This window comes from Eulemur rufifrons, chromosome 17 (genome assembly GCF_041146395.1).
Source record: "Eulemur rufifrons isolate Redbay chromosome 17, OSU_ERuf_1, whole genome shotgun sequence".
Taxonomy (NCBI): domain Eukaryota; kingdom Metazoa; phylum Chordata; class Mammalia; order Primates; family Lemuridae; genus Eulemur; species Eulemur rufifrons.
Genome location: NC_090999.1, coordinates 41,688,750 through 41,705,994, shown reverse-complemented (window position 1 = coordinate 41,705,994; position 17,245 = coordinate 41,688,750). Strand labels below are relative to the sequence as shown.

Sequence of the window (17,245 nt, the reverse complement as noted above, 5' to 3'; positions counted from 1 at the left end):
GTAGGTCTGCTGGTTAAATGCAGCTGAGTGCTATGTCTTTCTCCAAAATAGATGCTCAATTAACATTTGCTGAACAAAAACACTGAAAATTGTCTGTAGTTTCTGCTTTAATAGCAATCTCATCTACATTCCTAAGATTCAAAAACTTAAATAACTTTTTGTAGTACCATTAACACTTTCTATCATGATATATATATATATATATATTAATATCATTGAAAGATGTCTAGCTTACATGAAAATGCATTAAAAATATCAAGTGAAAGTCAGAAATCCAGATTTCTCAACCAATTATTTTAAACCTTTTAATTATCATTAACAATTGTAACTTCTATTTAACATTTTATGTACTGTATGTTTATCTACCTCATTAAAAAAGGGCAGGATCCGTATTGCAGTCATTACCCAAAGGCACAGTACCCCAAACAAGCATTTGATAATTGTTTTTTTTTTTTTTTTTTTTTTGAGACAGAGTCTCGCTCTGTTGCCCGGGCTAGAGTGAGTGCCGTGGCGTCAGCCTAGCTCACAGCAACCTCAAACTCCTGGGCTTAAGCGATCCTACTGCCTCAGCCTCCCGAGTAGCTGGGACTACAGGCATGCGCCACCATGCCCGGCTAATTTTTTGTATATATATATTTTAGTTGTCCATATAATTTCTTTCTATTTTTGGTAGAGACGGGGTCTCGCTCTTGCTCAGGCTGGTCACGAACTCCTGACCTCGAGCGATCCACCCGCCTCGGCCTCCCAGAGTGCTAGGATTACAGGCGTGAGCCACCGCGCCCGGCCCGATAATTGTTTACAGAATTAATCTTTAGTAAACATGGAATGAGTCACATAACTACACCATTAATTTATTTCAGACATTAACTCATTCTAGGATTCGTCTTTTTGCCTGAATTAGCAAGACAGACTTTTAAAAATTATGATTATTCTTTCTGGCTCTAACCATGGTATGTACTCACATCACTAACTCACAAAATTGCTAAGCTGCTCTATCTACTCCTAAATTTTCTTTGCTAAAGAGACATTGGGCATTTGTTTGCCTGTAGCTCTTGTGCAACCAATCAAACCTATTAGGATCCATATCATTCCCTACACTGATCTGTGACAACATGTTTGACTAAGAATTATTAATTCTGATCAATTGGCTAAGCAATTTGTTAAATCACATGTGAATGAATGAAAATAACTTCATCTATACAAAAGTAAAAAACCCTTAACCTTGCACTTACTTTAAACTATATATTAAATACAATAGAATATTCCCATGCTGGAAAATGATTAATAATATAGTTGAGGTTTTCCAAAGTACCTACCCCAAGAATTAAACACATTTTTAAATGATGAAGATATTATCTACATATATTTATAGTACAGAAGAAGTATAATTTTCACACTTCTTTAAAATTTCTATTTGCTAGAGAATTAATTATTTTAGAGCCATTCACATTGCATTAATCATTTTATGGTATTATTTCTGAATATTCATTGAACATATGATCACCTCCAATTCATCTAGGTATAAGCCAAATTCTCAATAAAAATTCTGAATTTTATAGCTTCAATAAGTTAAACTATGAAGTATATTATATTGATGCTATAATATATTCACTTTTTATATTCTATAATATATATTTTGATGTCACATTACACCATCACTTGCAAATAAACCAAACTGGAATGTTCTTGTTAGCAATCAGTCAAAAATATAATGAGCAATTATCTATAATTATAATTACACTATGTAAAAGGTGAAAAAACACCTAATCTGACTGAAGCAGTCAATGCAGTGATTTTATTTTATTGAGTCTACAACTAGGATCATAAGCCATGTGTATACTTAGCTTTTTAAAAGAATAATTATTATACGAAGTTGTAGCTTTCTATATTTTAGTTCTAAGGATACTGTTAATATTCAACACACTGATTAACAAAGACCACTATCTATAATGAATAAGCAACTAATAATGGCAATTTGCAAAAAAGATTTACTCAGAAACATACAGTCCTCAAACTTCCAAATTTTCACAAGTGTCTCGTCCATTGGTTTAACTGGTTTCCACAGCACCTAACACCTATTGTTCAGTCCCTTCACACATCCCACCCTGGAGCATATATTCATGGGAACTGAGGTAGTTCAAATCATAGAGAAGCACACTCTCCTACAAAATTACAGTAAGGGCAAATTGCCCTTTAGATAATTTTCACAATTTAGCACAGTTAATCTGGATCACGTGGGCACATAATTAAATAAGCTCCTTAAAAATATTTATTTAAGCTAAATGTGATGAAAAGTGAATACATTTGTCACCTGATTGAATTTAGAGAAACATTTTTTCCAATTTAACCTGAAATAAAATCACTGCAAAACAATTCTAACATGTAATAAATTTAAAATGTATGTGACAAACAATCCAGTCTCAATATCATAAGATTAATATTCCTCTAAAATATTAGAATTGGGAAAACTACATAAAGGCTTTTTCTAAACATGTATGAAGCATAGAGACAGGGTCATACATGTCAACTATAATAGGGATCCATGATTACTAAGTGTACTTAAAAAGAGCGTTTCAAAAATTATTAAAACCAAGTTTTTGTAATACAGGTATTGAAAGTTAGCTCCACTCCCCAAATCCCAATATTTATAAAACAGAATTTTTGGTAAACTATTTTTTAAAAAAATTACCTGCTTCTGTAGCCATCTTTCATGCCTTCGTTGTTTCTTTCTTAGATTCTTCAATTTGTTCCTTTCTTTCTTATTGAGCCTCTGATTAATGTTGCCCAATGAAAAACTGGCCGAGTGCAGGAAGTCCAGAGGGGAGAGGTGCTCTTCTTCCTCCGAGGCCTCCAGCATGCTCCTGCCAGCTGACGGCAGGTCCATCAGGAAAGCAAGGTTGTTAGTACTAGCATGGTCAGAGTACACTGAAGAAGCTTCTAGACCACACTGAAATTCTCCTCCTCTTTGTGTCTGGGTCTCGTGGGGGGCCACTGAAAATCTTTGCAGCAGCATATGAGGATCAAAACTGGATGGATTCTGAAAGGAACATCTATTTTTACTAGATTGTAAAGGCAAGCCAGGAAGGTCAATAGGCTGTGTTTCATTTAGCCTGGAATAGGCAGTAGTCTTACTATGGATTTCATATAAGGTGGGTAATAAAGTCAGTTTTTCACTGATGTTCAGATCCAAACTATGTGATTTTCTATGAAAAGCTCTTGTAGTGCATCTGCCAGTCACAAGCTGGGGAACAAAAAGCTGGTACTTTGGTTCCGGTTCTTTGAAGAGCAGTTTTTCGTTCTTCATCTCAAAATATGCTGATCGCACCTCCAGGCACAGTGCTTCTGTTAATCTTCCAGGGTCATTATTATTTTGGGCCATGTTTAAAAGCCTATGATTTCTGTTTTTGGAGCCACCACCTGTCAGCAGAGTTTTCTTGTCACAACCTGACTGAACTCTAGGATGTGACAAGTATTTCAGTGATGGTCTCATTAGTCTGCCTGCCTGTGTTGGCTGATAATCGGTCCGGCTCTTGGAGAGATGTACAGCTGCAAGCTGGCCACAGGAACATTTTGGAGTGCTGACAAAATTAAAGCCCCCTAAACGGGCCCCACAGAAAGGGCAATTCAGTTTTCCAACTGTCCACTGGGCCTACAGGTAATAAAGGAAAATAAAGACAATGCTTTCATTGTGAAGTAACCAAAGAGAATGTGAGTTAAAAAAAAAAAAAAAAAAAAAAAAAAGCCGACCACATGAAAGTTTTTATGCTGCAGAAAAGGCTAGCTTCCTGTTTTCCGATTAGTAGACAGAACAGCAAATGGAAACAAGCCTTTCAATAAATAGAGATAAGCAGCACCCAAGTTCTAGAATGATAACATATTGCAAATCATGTCCATCCAAATAAAACTCCTAAGAATTACAAAAGAGAGTCTCTAAAACAATCGGTTGAATATGGATACAGTGTGAACTAATGAAAAGCAAAATACACTATGTAACCAGGAAGCAAATTAGTGTACAGAGCTTAATTTGCAAGTAAAATCTCACAGAAAAGTGTCTGTTTTGATACACTTCTTGCATACCAAGCACTGTGGGAGGGAACTTTACTCAACCAAAAGAATAAAGCTCTTCCTGGCTTTTTACATACAACCAAAAGATATTGATTGCACACAACAGATAGTGTATTTTCTATACTCAGAATGAAAATTAATGAACTGGCTTCAAATTACCTTTTTAATAGAGATAGGGACACATCTGCAGTGTGCTAATACATTTTGTAAAGTTCAGGACACTTAGAAGCCATGACCTGGCATTTTCCCAGGAAATTGCTGCAATGTGAGAATGGATGCAAGGGATATCTATCAAATGTTAATTTTTTTTTTAACAAAAAAGTAAGCTACTCAGTGGAAAAATGTAATTATATTTTTCTAAAACCATGTTACTTATACTTTTCTAAGACAAGTGTTTTAAATTGTGAGAAATAACTATGCCGTATTATTAATAAAGTAAGGTCTTGCTGTTATTTCATTAAGAGTCCTTTAAAGTGTAGTATTTTCATTTTGATTATACCAATAAGAGTCATTGATTACTCAGTTTATATGTGTGTATATACATATATGTGTATGGCTATTAATGATACATATGGGATATTTCATTTACTCAACAGGTACTAATCTAGGTGCTGAGGACATAGTAATGAACAAAATATAAAAATCCCTGACTTCATGAAGCTTATATTTCAGTGGAAGTGAAGAGTTAGGCAATTAACAAGGTAAGTAAGCTATTGTGTGTGTGTATATGTATAATAATATATATTTACTTATGTCATATATATGCTTATGTATATTTATGAGTAATGTAAATTTACTTATAGTATGAATGTATCTATAAAAGATAAATAGGTATATAAGACAGAAGGGAGAAAAGTGCAAAGAGGTGGGGGCAGCTCATAGGTTAGCTAAGCAATGCATTCAAGAAAAATAGCTTTAAAACGAGTAAAAAAACATTCTGAAGGTTGTATTAATAAATTTCCAATTTTACTCAGAAACTAAGAAACTTACTTTTTGTATTAAGCAGTTTATCCATTCTGGAAGGGCTTCTATATTCATGTGCCACACATGACAAATATTTTGAGCACCATCTGGATCACATTTATCCTGTTAAATAAAAATCAATGATATTTAAAATTACCAGTTCAGAATTTATTTCACAAATTTCATATTTAAAACTCAAAAATACAAATGCACTTTTAGCTAGAAAGCAAACATACACGGCCCGCCTTTCCTCACTCTCATAATCAAAAACAAACCCACAAAGAAAACAAACAAAAAAATGTTTTTCCGGGAATAGCTACCTGTGACTTAAAACAGAACCCTCTCCATTTCATCGAGCTTATCAAATGAAGTTTAAAATTTAGCAGCAAGTTACTGAATGGACAAATCCAGCACTGCCTTCTTTTTTTTTCCTGTGTGTGAGACAAGAGAGTGCCATTCATGGCAGCTTTCCCCAGCCTTCAATCTCTGATTCTATCTAAATTATACTAATGACAGAATAAAGAAGTTGCTATATTCTCTATAAATATGCTAGATAAATGATGGAGGAAATGGGGGAGAGGAATGATGGGGTTCAGGACACATTACCTCAAAATATGCCACCTTGGCATACTGAAAAACAGCAGAAGCAAGGTCTTTTCTCTACCCCTACCCCCGTGCCCCTTGCCCTTTTCCCCTGAAGTAGGTCAAAAACCTATGAAGGATTTTCTGACCTCCCCTAAAGTCAGTCATAAGAGACCTACTGTGGAGGTGCCCTTCCCTATACCAGGAATAAAGGTATCTTCAAAACTGCAGTTGAAGCGGGCCCTCTAAATAAGTCTACCAATCCATCTGATAAACCGAGCAGGAGCGGGTATACTTCAGTGCAGGGATGTACATGGATAAGCATATGACAGTCTAATAGATCTTTTGAAAAGTAAATCTTCAATTTTAGCATGAGAAGAGAAACTTCAAGTTACAATCTGTCTCCACTGATTCAGCAGCAAGAAAACTGCATGAATACAAGCAAACACCCTTAGAATCTTTTTCTTAAACCCACGACATAATACAAATATTAATAGTTGTTATCAGATTTGCCTCCTAAAGGGAGAAATTCTGGCATTATTTAGTCATCGGTAATCGTAAGACTTCAAACTTTAATTATTCTAAGAAATCTGAGGATGCCAATTTCTACAGAGAGTTTGAGAGAGAACAGCAACACTGTGCAAGGTTTTCTTTTGATTAGCACTAATTAATATAACCTAGATAAAGATTAAGAGCTCTGTAAAGGGCCACCTTAGAAAAGAATTTCCCAAAATGTGGTCCCTACAGCAACAATATCAGAGGTACTTAAAGTTTGTAGTAGAGGCTCCTTTAGAGTAATGAGCCTCTACTATGATTCTCATATACATTAAAGTTAAGAATCTAGACATTTTTTTAGAATCTAATTTTGTGCACTTTGGTCATCTGCCTTTTCCAACACTTTAAGTTCTTTTTTTTTTTTTTTTTTTTTTATTTCAGCGTATTATGAGGGTACAAAAGTTTTGGTTACGTATATTGCCCTTTCCTGCCCTGCCGCCCCCCGCCCCCAGTCAGAGCTTCAAGCATGTCCATCCCCCAGATGGTGCACATCGCACTCATTATGTATACACTCATCCCCTCCCCCCATCTGCCTGACACCCCATTAATGTTATTCCTATAATGTGCACTAAGGCAACACTTTAAGTTCTTATAGTGAATAATTTGCAGTAACAGTTTGGTCACTACTGCCTTTTCTCTCTAACTCATATATAAATTAGGATGACTTGGAAAAAGCACTAAAGTGAAGACTCTACGATCTACTCGATCAAGAAGTCTATGGCCAGCGTGGTGGCTCACGCCTGTAATTCTAGCACTCTGGGAGGCCATGGTGGGAGGATCCCTTGAGCTCAGGAGTTCAAGATCAGCCTGAGCAAGAGCAAGATCCCGTCTCTACTAAAAGTAGAAAAAGTAGCTGGGGTCATGGCATGCCTGTAGTCCCAGCTACACAGGAGGCTGAAGCACGATGATTGCTTGAGCCAGGAGTTGGAGGTTGCAGTGAGTGAGCTATGGTGATGCCACTGTACTGTACCCAGGGTGGCAGAGTGAGACAAGGAAGGAAGGGAGGGAGGGAGAGGAGGAGGAAAAAAAGAAAACTCTGAATATATCTTCAAATATGGAATACACTGGCAAAAGATGGAAAGAATCTGTAGCCATTTAATTTAAAAATATATATGTTTAAATGATTCTAAATGCTTTATGTTGCTCCAGATTTTACATACTTCTGTACTTAATGTTAATATTTTTAGTATTATCATGTTCATAAATATATTCTTCTAGGGAAAAAATATTTTCCAAATAATTTTATTTTCTATATATCCAAAGAATTAGAATATAATTACATTTTCTTTATGCTTATGACACATGACCCTGGTTTTCATCCTGGAAATAATCTTTTATCTCCTGAAAAATCTCTAATCCAAACAGTAGAATGATTTTTTGTTTTAATTCCCAGGTCTAAATACCAGTAATTGGTAACTTCCATGGAACATGCACTTACATCTTATTTGTACCCTCAGATCATGAGACAGTGCCTGAAATATAATAGGTACTTAATAAATGCTGGGTGATTGAAAGATGCCTATTCTGTATAAAATTTTATATTTTTCACTGTAGTCTTTATACTTTATCTTCCTTAGCCCCTTTAATTTTTAAAGTATTTTTTATAAATATTGAAGACCACCAAAAATGTACACTGATAACAGTGTGTTTGTTTTTACTTTCTGCATTGTTAGAAAATTTTCAGTTAAAAATCTGAATTCTCAACAATTTGTACCTATATGAGCCAAGACCCATTGTAAAAAATTTAAATGACTATACAAATCTATTTTTAAAAGAACATTAGAAAGTTATTGGAAATGACTCAATAAAGAGTATACCTTTACTTTAATACTGTGCTTCAGAAACAAAATAAAGGTATGGGAAAAGTTTATGAAAAATAGAATTAATCTTTTGAAGAACAGTTATCATACATATCAGGTCCTTCCTTTAGGAGCTGACAGTTATGCAGATTAGTATAACTCCAATTAATTCTTTAAAAGGCTCTTATAAAGAATACAAACTGGAATTGACAAAGTCACCTTTTCATTATCAGATCTAGAATTTTTTCTGACTTTTTAAGATTCTGTCTATAAAGGAAGGAAAAAATTTCAACATTGGAAGAAAGAATAAGAGATTATTTATGTCAAGGTAAGTTAATGGCAATCAACCTGTCAATATTTATTGATTGATTACTATATATACAGTGTTGACCACAGAAAGTAAGTAAAGAGACATGCTTGTTAATACTCCAGGGACTGTGGTGGGTACCTTACATTTATTATTTCACTATGCACATTTCATTATTTCATTTAATCATATAAATTGATCATGATACTTAATCACATAACACTGATCACAACACTATCCACTATAAATTCTTCAAATGCTTTATGAATATGCCTATGATAATAAACACTGGAGTCATAGTTGTAGGTGGGTGAAAGAAGTTTTATAATGTACTTTCTCTTCTTATTTTTACTAAATAACAAACATTTATATTGTGCTTACTATGCCTCAGGCCCTGTTTGAAGAGTTTTTACTATCTTACAGATATGGAAACTGAAACAAGAGAAATTAAGTAACTTGTCAAGGTCACACAGTAAGTAACAAGGCAAGCATTTCCATCCAGGCAGTCCTGCTTCAAAATTCAGGGCCTTAGCCAATAAGCTTCCACTGTTACTTCTTATATCCCAAAAATACTATAAAGTTTTTAAGGCAATACATTTTCTTACATCTCTAGCATGAGTATGTTTAAAGGTAGACATTGCTATTATTCCCTAAGCTCACAAAAAAGCAAAACTAAAACTGAGGCAATAACTTACTATTAAATTAACCAAAAATAATACACTCATGTGGGGAGAGGTAGGTTTAGAAAAAAAAAACTCAAAGCTGATTCTGCAATTTGACCCCTCCATCCCAACCTCCTTCATTTGAGAACTATTAATATGAAGCAAGCACACATTTTTCTTTAAAATAGTTAAAAGTTAAAGCATACTTTCATGCCAATAAAAAAAAGAGAAAAATAAGATACAGCAATTTATACAGGGGGGTGAAGTATAAAAGCCTGGGTTGATTGTACAGTATTCTGTTTCCTTTTCTGAAAACAGAGATATAGACCTCAGGCCAAAAAAAAAAAAAAAAAAAAAAGACAACCTACATTTACATACACACAGGCTTAGAAAAATAAATATATGTGTAATATCTGTGATATTTATTTACAATAGAATTTTACAGGTAAAAAAAAGCATGTATCAACTATTATATTTAAGTTTCTAAGTCTTAGTTGCTTAATTTAAAAATATCATATACATATGATAAAACAATTTTTAATGGGCATATTTTAAGATGAATGATGAAACTGGAAGCAACTTTATTTGAAGAATTTAAAGCTTTTAAAATATTGGCACAACAGGTTATCTCCCTGGGACAAATTAAACTAAAAATTAGAAACAATTGTTTTAGTAGGCTTAAAAAACTTTACTATTAATAGTTTTTCATATCTCAAATTTATCACATGGGGAAAGGAGAAAGAAGAAGAGGAAAAAATAACAGCCAATTTCACATACTGCTGTCAGAAAAAGTTTGACAAAATAATGTTTGTAAATGAAATAATTTGTTCAAGCAGCAGAGGGAGCTAATGTATTGCTATTTTGTTTCTTATTGAAAGGAAATGTTTTTATCATCATTTAATTTAAAATTACAAATTTAATGCATTATTTTTTCATATTATCTTTAATATTTGTGATTAAGTAAAACAGGTTAAGTGTAAAAAGTTGATGAACAATTTAATATTATATAATATTTTGAAAGACGTTTAATGCTTGGCATTTCCAATGTAAGCAATACAATTCCCTTAGCTAATTCTTTAAAAGTGAGCCAACTATATTATTTAATTACTGCAGATATAAACACCATAGGGAAAAGATTATGTAACCAAAACATCATTTAGATTAACATTATTAATGAAATGTTTAATGTGTTACAAATGTAAACAAAACAAAATTTAACCTGGTTTTTCTATTCCTATTTTGAGAAGGTACTTACTTCAGTGGTAAAAACTTCTCTAAACCGAAAGGTCACAATGAATAGAAAAAAATGGAAAGCCTCACTTAAGAGCAAATAAGCTCCCTGTATCAATTCTTGCTGCCTTTCTAATTCACTCTTCACACTATTACCAAAGTGATCTTTTTAAAATTCAGGGACCATGTCACTCCCTTTCATTGATTTTCCAGCTCCTAGGATAAAGATCAAAGTCTTTTTTTAATTTTTTAATTGTTTTCATTTTTATTTATTTATTTTTTCAGGATATTATGAGGGTACAAACATTTTGGTTACATTTTATGCCTTTGCCTCACCCAAGTGAGGATTAGAGGCATGCCCTTCCCCTCTACAATGCTCACCGCGTCCATGAGTCCATTAGTTGTGAGTTTACCGGCCCCCCCCAACACCCTAATCCCTGGAGAATATTACTACCATGTGAGCACCATAGTGTTGATCGGTTAGTGCCAATCTGATGGCGAGTACATGTGGAGCCTATTCTTCCAATCTTGTGATACCTCACTTCGGATAATAGGCTCAAGCTCAATCCAGGAAAATATAAGAGGTGCTAGATCACTGTCAATTCTTATAATTGAGTAATATTCCATTGTATACATATACCAAATTTTAATAATCCACTCATGAATTGATGGGCACTTGGGTTGTTTCCACATCCTTGCAATAGTGAATTGTGCTGCCATAAACATTCGGGTGCAGATGTCTTTATTATAGAATGTCTTTTGCTCTTTTGGGTAGATGCCTAATAATGCTATTGCTGGATCAAACGGTATTTCTATTTCTAGCTCTTTGAGGTATCGCCATATTCTTTTCCACAGAGGTTGTACTAATTTGCAGTCCCACCAGCAGTGTAAGAGTGTTCCTGTCTCTCCACATCCTCACCAGCATTTGTTGTTGTGGAATTTTTTGATAGAGGCCAATCTCACTGGGGTTAGGTGACATCTCATGGTGGTTTTGATTTGCATTTCTCTAATGATTAGAGATGTTGAGCATTTTTTTATGTTTGCTGGCCATTATTCTGTCTTCTTTTGAAAAGTTTCTGTTCATTTCCTTTAAGATCAAAGTCTTTAATTTGACTATGAGACCATAAATGATCTCATCAATACCTATTCTAACCCCAAATCTTCCCAAACTCCCTCTTGATCTCTGAACTCCACACAGCAATCTCTTTTAGCTCTGTGAATCCATCACAATGACTTTAAACATGGTGGTTCTGAAGCTTGAAATGTTCTTCCTCTGACACTGCCCTCACTTATCCATCATATCTCCATACAAGTTGGTTCCTTAGGAAAGTCTTCTCCTTATAGCTAGGTCCAGCATCCTACCTATATCTTAACTCTTATGGCTCCCTATACTTTTCTTTTTTGCCACTTATACAGCTAATAATTTATATTTATATAATTGTCCAATATTTAATATTTACATGATTGGTCAATACAATATTAAATTCTCAATTTAATATTAAACTATCAATATTATATAATTAATATAATGCATTTGTCATTATAATACATTAATAATTATGATAAATTATATTAATATTAAATTGTAAATCCCGAAAACTTCACAAGGACCGACCATCTCTCTTCTGCACATCTTTGCATTTCCAGTGTCTATTATAGGACCTATGGTGTCTTAGTCTGCTTGCACTGCCAAAACAAAATGCCATAGACTCTGAATGACTTAAACAACAGAAATTTATTTTCACACAGTTCTAGAGGCTGAAAGTCCAAGATCAGGGTGCCAGCATGTTTGGGTTCTGATAAGGGTACTGTTCCTAGCTTGCAGATGGCCACCTTCTCACTGTCCTCACATGCTCTCTCTCTCCCCCCTCCTCTCTTCTTATAGGATGACATTCCTATTGATTAGGGCCCCATCCTTATGACCTCATTTAACCTTAATTAACTCCTAATGACCCTGTCTCCAGATTATCTCCAGATACAGTCACACTCTGCCTTCAAAATATGCATTTGGGGGGCGCACAATTCAGCCCACAGCATAGTATGTGGTAAGACTAAGTATGGAATAAACATATGCTGATTCTAAGAAAAGAGAACCCAAAATATTAAAAATGTAATGAGCAGAAATATGATTTACTTCAATATTATAGCTATGATAGGAAAGATACCTCCAGAATAATGAAGCCAGAGAGAAAACAAGCAAATTAACCAAAAAAGGTGAAGGAGGAGGTATATATTAATATTAATTCAATAATAAATTCAACATTCATCAATCCTATTTATGGCAGTGATGGCCTGATGTTATAAGATGAAACACTTCACAACCCAGTGATGGGAAAAAACTCAACAACAACCCAATAATTAAGTAACCCAATAATTAAAGTACTTTATAGTAAGTGTTAGATTATTCCTCAGTTCTCAATTTTGTCAACCCACTAGAATTTGGTACCTGTCCCTACAACTCTCACAACTACAGTGAATGCTGACCAATGATCTCTTTGCTAAAACCAATGCACACTTTTAACTCTCATTCAGAGTCTTTACGTATGGCTATACAATTTGTATGCCAACTCAGCACAAATCGAGGAGCACCTTTCACAGACTAGCACCCTGGAGAATTGTACAGTGCACAACATGCACATTGAAGGCAGCGTCTGGTGATCTTCCCTTGTAGATATCCCTACAACATTCAACACTATTAATGTCCGAATAACATGTCTAAAACTGTAATAAAATTAAGAACACCACTCTCCGCCACAGATTGCACAGATAGAGACTCTATTATTTTATTTTTACATTTTTAGGGTTTTTGTTATTTTGCTTTTGGTTCTTGCCCATATTTCAAGGCAAGGTAGAAGTCCTCTTTTCTCCCTGTGGATATTGCAGATTGTCTCAAAACTCCATTCTAAGTTTCCTGTTCTCATGCCTTCTTGTGTGCCAGTGGCTGGAAAACTAAAGCTCAAATGTCCTAGGTTCCCTTACAGCTCAAGTTCCACACCAACTTAGCTTCAACCAAGCTGCTGTACCTGCTCAATATTATGAAAGCAGAAGTGATGACTATATTCATGCTATTTCGTGTAGCATGCTTGCTTTTGGAGGTATTTGGTTATTCTGCAGCAAAGATCACAGCAATTCTAGTTTCCAGTTCGTAGTTTTATAAGGGCCAAGAGACTGTGTGAGAATTCCATTTCCTGACAGTGGTTAGTGGTCTTAGAGCCAGTGGTTATGGATGTTGTTTCCCCAGTTTCCTGATACTCTATGTTGTTCTGAGGGCCATTTCATGTTGGCAGTGGAAGACAGGAGATAATCCTCAGTGCTTGCTCGGGTAGAAAGAACCTAAAGAGGAACTTGGGTTAAAACTTTAGTATAAAGGTGAATGAGAAATAAACCTGTTGCTAAGAAAAACACACAAGGAAACTTGCCTATCACAACTTTGGGATTTAGGAGAAGAAATGGAAAAAAAAAATCTTCCCCTCACATTGTAGAAGAATTTCTTTTAAAAAAAGTACAAAACATGAAGAAAAGAATTAATAAATTCATCATCTAAATTATATTATGACTTCTGTTCATCAAAAGATACCACAAATGTGAAATGTAAGTTATATAAACTGGGAAAAAATATTTGCAATACAATAAGCAATAAAGGTTTAATATTTAGGCTACTTAAAGAACCTCCAAAAATCAAAATGAAACAAACTAATAGAAACAAGGACAGGAAAAAAAGACATTTCACAGAAAACACAAATGGCCTTTGAGAATGAATGCTAAATATTGGTGAAATGTGGAATCACAGCAATGCTCAACAACTGGTGGTAAGACTGTCCTTTGGAAACAGCTTAGCATTGTCCAATAAAGTTGAACATGCACATACCCTGGGATGCTGCAACTCCACTTCTAGTAATATCCTCCCTCCCATATATGTGAAGATACGTACAAGAAAGCTCATAGCAGCACTGTTTATAAGAGCAAAACAACTAGATACAACTCAAATGTCTATCAATAGTAGAACGAATTACAAAGTGTGATATATTAATATTCTGAATTATACAAAAGTAAAAATAAAGTAAAACTATACTTAAACATGGAGATATTGAGTAAAAGCAGCAATTCCCAGAACAACAGCTACCTACAGTGTGATTTCACTTACTAAAAGTTCAAAAAAAGGACACTTATTTTATATATGTATATTTAAACTGTATAGTTACTTTAATAGGTAATATATTTAGATAATCTTATACGTAGTAAATTTAGCATCCTTTTAGGTTCCAATAATTTGTTTTATGGTCTCCTTTAATTAAAAGATCCTTTCAGGCCGGGCGCGGTGGCTCACGCCTGTAATCCTAGCACTCTGGGAGGCTGAGGCGGTGGATCGCTCAAGGTCAGGAGTTCAAGACCAGCCTGAGCAAGAGCGAGACACCGTCTCTACTAAAAATAGAAAGAAAATTATCTGGCCAACAAAAAATATATATAGAAAAAAAATTAGCCGGGCATGGCGGCGCATGCCTGTAGTCCCAGCTACTCGGGAGGCTGAGGCAGTAGGATTGCTTAAGCCCAGGAGTTTGAGGTTGCTGTGAGCTAGGCTGACACCACGGCACTCACTCTAGCCCGGGCAACAAAGTGAGACTCTGTCTCAAAAAAAAAAAAAAAAGATCCTTTCATGTTCATTTTTTAATATTTTTATGAAGTTTATAAATTTATAAAATCTAAAACATGTTTTTATAAAGAGGATTAAAGAAAAGCAAATACCAATATATTCACTACCCAGATTAAGAAATACATTAACATTACTAATTTTAGAAGCCTCCCTCAGAGTCACTCCATCCAGCTAGACTTAACCATAATATTGAATTATCCCTTTATCTTGTTTTTAATAGTTTTTAGTATATATTTTATTTTACATATTTTAGTGTATATATGTAATTTTATCCATAATTTATATAAAGCTATGTATACTTTTAATATAAATTATATGTAAAATTATATATATACTTTTATATAAACATTTTTATTTCATAAAATACTTTTAATAGTTTACATATTTTTTATTATGTATATATTAATACACATATATTTTATTTTATATGTAAATCTATAGAGATAGAAATCAGATTGGTGGTTGCTTGGAGAAGGGAGCAGGACAAATGGGCATGAGGAAACTTTATGAGGTAAGTGAAATGTTTCAAAACTGTATTGTGGTGGTAGTTGCACAGCTAAAAATCATTAAATTGTATTCTTACAATGAGTGACTTTTATGGTCTACAAATTATACTTAAAAAACTGTAAAAAAAATATATACATACGCGTGCACGTGCGCGCGCACGCACGCGCGCGCGCACACACACACACACACACACACATCTGTTCATACATTACCTCTTCCAGGCAGCCTTCTGTGACCAGCCCGGGCAGAAGTTTGTTTCATTCCTCTCTTACAGTATTCATCAAATCAGGCTACACTCACTGGTATATTTTCAAACTAGAGCTCCTAGAGGGCTGGAATATGTGTTTTCGATTCTATATCACTCTTTACTATCCATCCCAATATATCCTAGAGCAGTACTTCAACTGTTCTTGCTCATTAAATATTTGTTTAATGAATGAAGAAGTGGGAGTTCTTTAGGTAGATAAAAGGATCAGCCACTTTACTAAGATGTGAAATTGCATAATATCTTCAGGGAGGACCAAAGGCAGCAAAGAGAGTATGGAGGTTAAGAGCACTGGCTCTGTAGCCTCACTGCCCAGTCTAACCACTGCTTGGTAGCAGTGTGAACTTGGGCAAAGTGCTTATCCTACTGTGTCTCAGTTTCTTTATCTGCGAAATGGAGATGATAAATTACCTTCTTCAAGGAGTTACTATAAACGATAAATAACATAAATAAAGCATTTAAAACAGTGCCTAACCAATAAAGCACACAACATCAACATCATTAGTCACCAAGGAAATACAAATTAAAACTAGTGATATACCACTATACATCTATCAGAATAGCTAAAATTACAAAGACTGAAAACATAAGTGCTGGCAAAGATGTACAGCAATTGAAATTCTCATACGTTGCTACTGGAAGTGAATATTTACCTTGGAAAACTACTAGCAGTTTCTGACAATATTAAACTACACCAAGTGTGGTAGCTCATGCCTATAATCCTAGCACTTTGGAAGGCCAAGACAGGAGGATCACCTGAGCCCAGGAGTTCAAAACCAGCCTAAGCAACAGTGAGACCCCTACTTCCATAAAAAATATGAACAAAAAAATTAGCTGGGCACGGTGATGCAGACCTGCAGTCTCAGCTACTCAGGAGGCTGAGGCAGGAGGACTGCTTGAGCCCAAAGGTTCAAGGCTGCAATAAGATACGATGACACCACTGCACTTTAGCCTAGGCAACAGAGTGAGATCCTGTCAAAAAAAAAAAAATTAAACTACACCTACCCTATGATCCAAAATATTCACTCCTATGTATATATCAAAAAGAAATAATAAAACATAACCACAGAAAGACTTTCACAATAATTTTGATAGCACTTTTATTCATAACTTAAGACTGAAATGAGTACAAATATCCATCAGCAGAAAAAAATCAACAAATTTTGGTATATTGATAAATGGCACACTGTTCAACAATAAAAAGAACAAACTGCTGATACATGCAAAACATAAATGAATCTATAAATCTTTATGCTGAGGAAAATAAGTCAGGCACAAAAGAGTGCTTTATTATTCCATTTGAAAGAAGGCGAAGAACATTCGAAACTAGGCTTTGGTGATAGACATCAGTACAGTGGTTGGCTTTTGAGAGGGAGAACATTGGCTGGAAAAAGGCAAGACAGAAATTTCTAGGGCAATGCAAATGTATGTCTTGATTTGATTCATAGTAGGTAGAATTTATCAAGTTGTATACTTAATTTTTTTTACTCTATGTACATTATATCCAATAAAATACTCTTAGCATGAAAAGTTTGGGGATTTTTTCCCAATTAACATGTTAAGTGATTAACAAGTGTCCGGTATGTGCCAAATATCCATTCGAAACTATCTACCATTATCAATCCAGGTTGGCTAATTTGTTAGAGTGTGGAGAGGGAA

General features: G+C 34.6%; 1 protein-coding gene across 3 annotated transcripts in view; it reads right to left on the bottom strand.

Moving 5' to 3' along the window:
* The window catches only part of RNF180 (ring finger protein 180), a 156,167-nt gene that overhangs the window by 105,907 nt on the left and 33,015 nt on the right, over nucleotides 1–17,245 (bottom strand). For 2 of the 3 annotated variants that reach the window (XM_069492620.1, XM_069492619.1), the window contains 2 exons: nucleotides 5,056–5,151; nucleotides 2,690–3,649 (listed from right to left, as the gene is read on the bottom strand). In XM_069492620.1, coding sequence (XP_069348721.1) covers nucleotides 2,690–3,649; nucleotides 5,056–5,151 — 1,056 coding nt within the window. The remainder of the gene's footprint in view (nucleotides 1–2,689; nucleotides 3,650–5,055; nucleotides 5,152–17,245) is intronic. The other variant, XM_069492621.1, reaches the window with a different exon arrangement.